The 9,930-nt window shown below is 51.5% G+C and overlaps 1 protein-coding gene across 5 annotated transcripts in view; it reads right to left on the bottom strand.

Annotated features, from left to right (window-relative positions):
• Positions 1-1,883: 1,883 nt before the first annotated feature.
• The window catches only part of FBLN2 (fibulin 2), a 102,750-nt gene continuing 94,703 nt past the window's right edge, over positions 1,884-9,930 (bottom strand). For 4 of the 5 annotated variants that reach the window (XM_006085763.3, XM_014453175.2, XM_023751447.1 and 1 more), the window contains 2 exons: positions 5,004-5,127; positions 2,376-2,748 (listed from right to left, as the gene is read on the bottom strand). In XM_006085763.3, the coding sequence (XP_006085825.1) occupies positions 2,391-2,748; positions 5,004-5,127 (482 nt within the window). In that variant the 3' untranslated portion in view covers positions 2,376-2,390. Of the gene's footprint in view, positions 2,749-5,003; positions 5,128-9,930 lie in introns of all 5 variants that reach the window. The other variant, XM_023751445.1, reaches the window with a different exon arrangement.

Here is a 9,930-nt window from a genome sequence, read left to right as displayed (position 1 = left end):
ATGCCTAAATACCATCGTCCTATAAGAAAACCTCCATCAGAGGCTGGAGGGGCTGGCCCTCTCTTCCCTGAAGTCTGGCCTTGGCCCTTGGCTCCTGGGAGGTGAGGTCTAGGCCCTTGGAAAGTCCTGACTGGAGTGTGTTTATCTGGGGGTGTTGGGCCCTGGATAGTCTAATACTGTGGCTTATGATAGGGGCTTTGGGACATGCCATATTAGTCTCACCTCCAGGAGGGACTGGATACTGAAGGCCAGCCATGCTGACAGTATGTGACCAAGCTCCAATGAAAATGCTGGCACCATAGGCCCCTGGGCTGGCAACACTAGGTGCACTGTCACCCATCCTGTAGTATAGTGACACATCCTGAGGCGAAAGCCTGATATTTGAAAGTGAGGGTGGTGTGGGAACCCTCCAGCTTCTGTCTGGCATCTGAAGTGAGGACACCCTTGTAGAGACTTGTTCTCCCAACTGTAGCTTGCCCAGCTCCTTGCAGCCTGGAATCCTGGAATCACCGAACCTTGGAAACTCTCACATCAGGAGAGCCTCAGATGAGCTGGTGCCAAGCTAGACTGTGTGTGCTGATTCCATGGGCACAACATCCTGGAGAGAAAAGTAGGGACTACCTGCTGAGGTAGACAAAACCCTGGGAAGTGATGTCAGTTACCCAGGGCCCATGGGGAGCACTTATGAGCTGGGAGAAGGCCCGGGACAGTGTGGGAGTCTGTTGCAGGCCTGTGGGGGCCTCTGCCAGGTAGCCAGTTGCTGCCCATCCCTTGCTAGTGTCCCCAATCTGCCTTTTGAGCGGAAGTCTGTTCCTTCCTGGTGAGTGAATGTGTCTGACAGATTTGCCAGCTCTGGTTTCTAGAAGCAGAAGGAATGGAGGCAGTCAGCCAGTGAGAACGCGACCCTGGCTTCTGTGCAATGCCTCGGCAAGAGCCAGTGAAGAGCAGGGAGAGTCCAAGGGCACAAGGCAGTGGGCCTTCCATGGCAGGCTCACACCTGCGGTTACAAAGTTTTAATTAATCACATCTTAAAATTGGGAGATTTTACATCAAAATGTACTTAGGGAACTTGCCCTGAAGAATAGGAACATTTGGCCTTCTGGGTCCAGATCTCCAGAAGGCGGCAGTTTCTGGATCTGCAAAGTGCCACCCTCCACATAGGGCATGAGCTCCCAGTTTGCCACAATCCCAATAGGCCACACACAGTAAGAAATAGTTTTACATCACAAGCCCAAGGCGGTGGCATTGGGGGTGTGACACACGCAGACACACGCATTGCCATTTCCTGACCACGCCTTCTTCACCAGGGAAAGAGTACTGACAGTGTCCCATTCCATTTCTTCAACACCAGCTGCTGTCCACTATACATAGGCCCACGGAGCCACACACTGCTCACAGCTGGAATCCCTGCTTTAGAGAAAGGGCCAAGAGCAGTGGCAAGTGTGCACTTGGGGGCCTCCCAACCTGAGGCATCCTCCTTACAGCAGCTCAAAGCCCCAGGTGCACAGTGGAGAAGAAAAAAGAATTCTCTCATCTCTCAGGATCCTGCCCAAGGCCTCTGCCTGAGCTGATGTGTACAGGCCTTAGCGAGAGGGACCAGTACTGGAGTTTCTGGGCAATATCCAACCTGAGGGCCACACTTGGGGAAGGAGGAGGAGAAGAGGGGAAAGGAGGGAGGAGAAGCATTGGTGAAAGAAGACAGGACCAGAATGCCAGCATGTTTACACCACAAACTTGTCATCTCAATGGGACTCCTAGTTTGGAGTTATTCCTTTCATCAGACATCAAGGAGGTTCTTAATCAACAGACTGACTTAACACCCAGGCTGGGACCCAGGGCCCTCAGACACACCATCAGGTTCAAACACTTGACAGAAGTAAGGGTTTTTCTTTTGTCACTTTTTACTTTATAACCTTTTTGTACTATTTGAAATTTTTTGCAGTGTATGTGCACTACTTTTATAATTAAACAAAAACACTTAAGATGGTTTTTTAAAGTGGAGAAGTAATCACAGTGAAACATGAAATAGAATATCAACACTGGGGACAGGCCATCCAGTTGAGTCCAAAGCCCCACGTGGTCTGTTTCCCGCCTTTAATCGTCATGTAGCCTTTAGTCCTCTCACTCCACCCACAGGCACCTGAAGTGCCTTGAGTTGCTTTCGACCTCCTGCTGCCAAGATCCCTCCCAGGAACCTGAGAGGAATCCATTCAGCAAAATTAGGCTATTTTCCAGTTGTAGCAAAAACCACCCTGATAACCAGGCCCCACTCACGTGGTGCTGAGCACCCACAGAAAGAGGTGCACTGGAGGGTGGTGTGGAGGGTGCCACAGGGACCATCAGGGGCACCCCAAGTGCTACGGCCCTGCACAGGCGCTCAGGCAGGCACCTCACAGGGCAAAGGTGGTAAAGAAGACGTGCATCTTGGCCAGGAAGGTGGTGACAGAGCCCTGCCGCCAGAGCTTCATCTCCACGTCCAGGGCGAAGTCCCGGGGCTCACGCACTGACCGCTGCAGGTAGACAACACCGGTGTAGGCATTGAGCCGGCGTGTGCCGAAGTAGCCCTCCTCGTTGCCTCGGGTGATGGTGAGGGCAATGGTGTCCCCAGCAAAGGCGGGCATCGGGCTGATGCGAAAGATGTGAGCCGGCACCAGGAGACCAGTCTGGAAGTTGAGCTGATAGTACGTGATGTGAGCTGGCGAGCTCTGGCACTCCAAAAAGTCATGGCACGTGGTGCGCTCACATTTCCTGCAGGATGCACGGGGCTTGGTCAGAGAGCCAGGGTTCACGAACAACCATCCCAGGCTCTCCCACCCCTGCTGTCCACCATCCTGGACATGGTGGAGGCAGGCTCAAGGGCCAGCTGGCCCCAGCTCTGCTCTAAGTAGCCTTATATCATCTGCTAAGTCTCCTTACTATGCGGGTCTCAGCTTCCTCATCTGTAAGATATTTCCTTGGAAGGGTGGAGTGAGTTTATACACATGCAGCACCCACCACAGTGCCTGGCGTAGCTCTCGAGCAGCTCTGGTGCACCCTGTGCTTCCTCCTCCCTGCCTTTTCTTTACTGGCACACTGTCCACTGGAATAGATTCCCAGGCCAGAGTGTTTTTATTATTGCAATCATTTTTCAAATTCCTTTTCTTCTATTAATTGACTGCTTCTGGGCCACTTCCTCCTCTGAGTTGGGATGCCCTGCCATTTTTCAGGTAGAAGCCTCAAGACCAGCACTGCTGGATGAGGGTGGTGAGAAAGCCAAACCCTAGGGGGCCAAGGCCTCAATTTTTAAGCATAGCAACAATCTGACCTCATCTTGGCCCTCTGAGCCACCAGCACCTCCATTGTTAAATCAATATAAAAGCTCACTACTTCCAAAATGGGATGCTATTTAGGCACCAGAGCTCAGCAACTCTAGAGATCTGAGCAGAATTCTCCAATTGGCCACAGCACAAGGCTGGCACAGGAGCAACAGCCAGCAGCACAGACGCGGCATTTACGCCATGCCATCCACTGTGTGAAACTGGCATCTTCAGTCATCTGATGCTCACACCAACCCACAGTGCTGCTATCACTCCCATGCTGCAGATGCGGCAGCCAGGACCCAGAGAAGGGAGGTCACTTGCCCAAAGTCGCCTAGGCATACTCCCTAAATGTCCCAACACACATGCACATGGACATTCCTCATCTATAATAATAAAAGCATAATATGCTAATTAGACCAGACGTCCTTCCAGACGACCTTCCGGACGAAGTGGGGCTGCGAGGGAAGCCCGGGTCCCGGGTGCCTGCCAGCGGCCAGAGGGAAGCCCAGGTCCCAGAGGGAAGCCAGGTCCCAGAGGGAAGCCGGTGCCGGCAGCCGGGGAAAGAAAGGCCTATTCTTGAACGAATTTCGTGCATTGGGCCTCTAGTGTATAATAGTGGAAAATGTGAAACTGCCAGCAGGACAGCGTTAAATGAATTATGAACACATGCATGCAGGAAACACCATTTGGGGCAGGCTACATGCAGACACAAGTGCTGCAAGGCAGAGAAAGCAAGATGAGAACGGCTGAATGCACCAGGGACAGGGCAGCTGTGTGCACTTTATGTTCAGACCAAAGAGAAGATGGACACACTCCAACCAGTCGGCGACTGTATGATTTGTTAGAGGGGCGGGACAAAAACTTCGGTTGGCACACTTCGTTTGAAAAATTTTTTTTGGTTAATCCTCACCCGAGGATATTTTTTCCATTGATTTTTTTTTTTTTTTTTTAGGTAGAGAGGGAGGGGAAAAGAGAAAGAGAAACCAACATGAGAGAGACACATGGATTGGTTGCCTCCCACAGGCACCCCAACTGGAGCTGGGGATTGAACCTGTAACCCAAGTACATGCCTTTGACTGGGAATCAAACCCAAAACCCTTTGGTCCATGGGCCAATGCTCTAAACACGGAGCCACACTGGCCAGGGTCTATTATTTGAATGTTTTTATAAGCATGTGTCACTTTTGCAAAATGTCCCTCGTTCTCTCCCTGACCTGTGCTAGGGAAGGCATGTCCATGGACAGGCCCACATGGTGTGGAGCTGAGACCTCCAGCCCAGAGCCATGTGATTGGACAGCGGACTCTGCAGCCCATGAGACCATGAGCCAGAACCATCCAGCTAAGCTGTTCCTGGATTCCGGCCTTTCCAAAACTGTTTAAAGAATAACTGTTTGTCAGGTTAAGGTGCTAAGTGTTAGGATAACCTGTTACACAGCAATAGATGACGAATGTGGCGTGTATGTGAGTGTGTGAGAAAGACAGGGAGGGAGATTTTCTATGCACCTTCTCTTCATTCTCTAGACTCTGAACTTTCTGCAAGGTGCTTTCATTTGTGCCATTTGTGGTCAATTTGACCACAGACTCAGCAGTGGGGGCAGGTGAAGAGCAGGAGGTGGTTAAGGCAGGGCCCACGGCCACTGGCCTCGCCCCTGGGCAGCGTGGTGTCTGCAGGGTGACTAGGCCCATGGCAGGGGGAGACACTCACGTTTCAGAGACTCGGATGTAGTTGGGAGGACACGTGAAGAGCAGGCAGCGGAAGCCGCCCTCGATGTTGTGGCAGGTCTCGGCCTCAGAACAGTTGTGGGTGCCCAGTGCACACTCGTCCACGTCTGAGGGGAGGAGAGGAGAGTTTATGGGAGGAATTCCCCCACAGCTGGGGACCCTTGTCTGAATCACCCAAGCTGGAGGCCTGGGCCTCAGAGCAGCTCTTCCTGACTGCAAGACCACAGCTCACAGTTCCAGCCTGTGCCACTCACATCCCATCCAGTCCCCTCCATGCCCAGCAAGCAGCCAGAGGACCTGGCTTTAAAATGAAAAGTGTCTTTTGTCATGATCGCTGAGGGCTTCCCATGTTCCCAGTATAAACGCTCTGGCCCGCCTATTGACACCAAGCCCTACGGTACAACCCCTCTCCTTCCACTCGGGCTACAGTTCTGCTAGACCCCTCTGAGATTCCCCAATGCTCTGACCCTTATCCCACCTCAGGGCCTTTGCACATGCTGTTCCCACTGGTGCAAGACTTTCCCCACATCTTCCCGTGGTTGGTTCCTTCTCATCGTTCAGGTCTCAGCTCAGGGTCATACCCTAAGGATGTTCTCCCTGACTATCCTGCAGTGGTCCTCCTCCCCCACCACCCTCCATTTCAAGCCATTTTATTCTCCTTGTACTGCTTGTCCTGCTCTCAAACACACCTAGTTATTTTGTATGTCTGTTCAGTTTCCACCCTCCCTGTCCTCAGTGTGGGCTCCAGGAGGGCAGGGGGAGAGGGTCTTCCTCAGTCCTGTGGTGCCCCCAGCCCAGCAGAGGGCCAGGCACAGAGCATGTACTCTCCATGTATTGTTGGATGGAAGTTCAAGACTCATCACTTGTAAATAGACTCCGAATGCACAGACACAAATGCCCCATAAACTGCACAGACATGCTCATGCTTCCTGTGCACATGGTTGGGCACACACATGTGCTTAAGCACACCCACACAGATACACACACACCTGAAACACACACACACATGAACACATGGGTAAATCTCTCTGAGGAATGCTCAGAGAAGCAAGCATGAGGTGTAAGTGTGTGTGTGTGTGTGTGTGTGTGTGTGTTCCACAGGCGACCCATGGATCAAGTAAATGGGTTCCAGAGACCTTCCTGTAAAGATCAGCCGCTCAGCTCAAAGAGCACAGCTTCAACAGGCCCAAGGCTGTGCCAGGTGGGGGCATTGGGTGCTGCCAGGCACTTCCCTGGAGGACTGCAGATTTGTTCTCCAGTCCTCCACACTGACCCCGTTTAGGGATTTCTCCTCACCCAATCCTCCTACCAGCCCATTGGGATAAGAGTCACTGGCCTCCCAGAGGAGGAATTGGAAATCCGAGAGGGTATGACCTAGCTCAAGGTCACAAACAGCCAGCATGGCAGTGGGGGCTGAAGCCAGGTCCACCGAATGCCAAAATGTGGGCCCCAGTCATGATGCTAAGCTGACTCCTCACAATAGCAGCCACAGCATAAAAGCACTGACAGCAATAGCCAACTGGTACCCCAAGTTTACCACCTGATGTCCATTCAATGCTCAAGGCATGCCACCCTTAGTCACTCCTCTATCCTCAGACCCCATGAGGCAGGTGTGGGATCACCTCCCATGCACAGACGTGCCCAGGGTCATACAGCTGCGGCAGGGCAGGGCCATGGCTGGACTCCGGCCTGCTTCACTCTAGGCCAGTGATGGCGAACCTATGACACTCATTTTTTTGGTTGATTTTTCTTTGTTAAATGGCATTTAAATATATAAAATAAATATCAAAAATATAAGTCTTTGTTTTACTATGGTTGCAAATATCAAAAAATTTCTATATGTGACATGGCACCAGAGTTAAGTTAGGGTTTTTCAAAATGCTGACACGCCGAGCTCAAAAGGTTCGCCATCACTGCTCTAGGCCCTGCCTACCATGCTTCACAATGCAGACCAGCTCACACTATTCATCTCACCAAGACCCACTTTCCTCCTCTGCCAACTATGTCATGATCCCAATCTGGGAGAAAACGTGGCAGGCGGCCAGAGCTGGTGGGGCCAGGATGGGTGTGGCTGCTGCCCTGATGGTTCAATAATTGAATGTACACGTAGGGATGGCCTCCTCCTTTCCTCATTCTACGCTGCTGGCCACCACAGAGGGAGCAGGAGGTGCTGACCCTGAAGCCGGGTGGGGTGGAGCAGGAACAGGGTGGGAGCAGCTTCTTACTGTCTGCCCTGGCCCTACTGACAGATGTGTTCAGAAGGGACTTCCCCAGGACCCCAGGGTCCTTGCCCCTTGGTGCTTCCAGGCCCCTGGCATCTGTGGGGCTTTGACCCTGAAGCCTCTCCTGGAGAGCTGAAGCCAAAGGGAGAGCCAACAGGGCCGGACACACAGGGGCGCCACTGTAGCCCCATCCGGGGTGCTGATGCCACAGCAGAAATGCAGAAATGGGGGACAGAGTCAGTGGGGAGACTAACAGCATTGCTAAAAGCTAGCCCACATTGAGGGAAATGCTGGTAAGAGCTTCACATGCACTAAGAAAGCAGGATTCCAGGTTATTTTCCCCATGATTTTAGCTAATATTATATTCTGTGTATACAGGGTGGGGCAAAAAGTAGGTCTACAGTTGTGAGTAAACAAAACAGAGTTTACTCTGGCATTATTATTAATTATTGTATTATTTTCCACACAAATAACTGTAAACCTACTTTTGCTCTGCCCCGCATATACATGGGGTGTGTGTGTGTATATATACATATATATATATGTACATATCTATATACCTATCTAGGTATATGTATGCATGGGAGGGGGGGTATGTATGTGTATGTATGTGTATGGGTATATATATATATATATATATATATATATTGGCAGAAAGAGAGACTGGAAGGAAAAACATCCAAATATCGGCAATAGTTGCCTCTCAGCTCAGTCGCATGGTGGAACGTTCAAGGAGCACCTATCATGTGCTAGGCACCACTCCACATGCTAGCGAATACGGTCAAGGCCCTTCCCTCAGCACATGTTCCAGGGACGGGCCGAGTCTCATGCCCTAACCTCTTTCTTTCCAGTTTCTTATTCTGGAGAAGGACAGGTGCTGACATGGGACACTGGCCAGCACACACTGCCCCAGGCCTCGCCCCACTGGAACCCTAAGACTCAGTGCCTGGTCCAAGTCAGAACAGGACCAGGGAGCACAAAGGAGCATCTGCTCAGCTCGGAGGTCAGTGGCTGCAGACAGGGGCACCACATGGACATGACTCGGGAAGCAGACATGACCAGGCAGAACCAGCATTCGAGCTCTGCCTTGTCCACCTGTGACACAGACTCTTCCAACAAAACAGTTTGGACAGAAAATAAAAGTGGCATGTGTGGAGGACCTCCTGATGGTGGCTGACGATGCAGTTTGGACTACAGAGGAGACCTGCACCTCACCAGCTCTTTTGCATCTCAAAGAAGTGGGCCACTGGTTAGGTTGTGAGGGGACAAAAGGGCAAGACCAGCGCTGCGATCAGACACGCCTATGGCCAGCAGAGCCTGGGCCCAGGGAGCCCTCTGGTATAGCACAGGCACCTTGGACGTCTGGGCACTCCTCTGACCCTGGCTAGCGTGGGCCAGGGATGAGGGGCCAGGGAGAGACAGTCTTGAATGTGACCAGGTTTTCAACCTGAAGTGCCATCAAGAGCAAAAGTCACTTGGTTCTGACAGCCTTCTTAGAAGTGACCACACTGTTCTTCCGCAGGGATAGAGCCTCAATCTCAAGAATGAAGTCATATTCTGGGAACATAAAGTATTTCCCACACAGCTCAGTTTATGGTGGGTAAAATCCCTACCTTTTATGAAGTCTATACCAATTATTTTTTAAAAATTAAAAAGCAGAGTGGTTTGCAGCTAGGGAGACCCAGGTCAGCTTCTGTGAGTGAGCCCAGCAGGCCTCCAAGTCCTAATTTACCTGTTTTCTCTCAGAACCTTTTAATTCATTATTATTAATTTACATCAACCTACAGTAAGGAATCCTTTTGCATTGGAACTAAGGGCACACATGTGAACTGAAACAAGCCTTATGGGCACAGTGCACTCTGACCTACATCATGTCTATTTCACCCTACCTGGTCCTATATCCTATTCTACATTAAACACACACACACACACACACACACACACACACACACACACACACACGGTTGGCTGAGACCTATGAATTTGATCTCAGGATTCACTTATAGGCAGCAACAACTGGTCTAGCTCTGTACCCTTCCAAGCCTCAACCCTGACCCTTGGCCCCCAGAAGCACAAGGAGACCAAAACTGCAACCCAGGGGCCTCGAGGCTCTCAGCTCCACTGCCTGGAAAGACTTGGTCATGCATGCCAGGAGGCACAGGTGGCCATGCTCTGAGGAGCTGAGTGGTTGGTTTTCCCAGGGGGTTGCTAGTGCTGCTGCTATAACCTGCCCCAGGTGGATTCCAGACCATTCCACCTTGTGCTGGTCACTTGCCAGAATTTTATGGCCTCAGTATATTCCGATGGAACTAAAGATTATAGCTCTCCAACTTAGAAGATTAAATGTCACAGAACCTGGTTCCCCCTCCAGGGAAGTAGTCCCTCGATTGCACATTTAACAGGCGACTGCCCAGATCCTCTCTGCATGTCTCCAGTGCCAGGGAGCCCACTTTCTCCTCTGTATCCCTTCCCAGCCCTGCACACCTCTGACTGGGGAGTCTTTTCAGTATGTGGTTCTGAGATAAGCCTCTCTGTGATCCCTTTGCCGACACTTGGGGGACCCACCTCACCCTCTGGGCCCAAAGACCTGGCTGGCCTGGTCTCTGGATAGCATCTGGAACACTTGGGGACAGAGACTGGGACCCCTAAGGCTGTTCTTCTGCAGACTTCTCACTAGACAGGTCTCTT

Source organism: Myotis lucifugus, unplaced genomic scaffold (assembly GCF_000147115.1).
Source record: "Myotis lucifugus unplaced genomic scaffold, Myoluc2.0 scaffold_21, whole genome shotgun sequence".
Classification (NCBI taxonomy): Eukaryota; Metazoa; Chordata; class Mammalia; order Chiroptera; family Vespertilionidae; genus Myotis; species Myotis lucifugus.
This window is presented reverse-complemented; position numbering and strand designations above follow the sequence as displayed.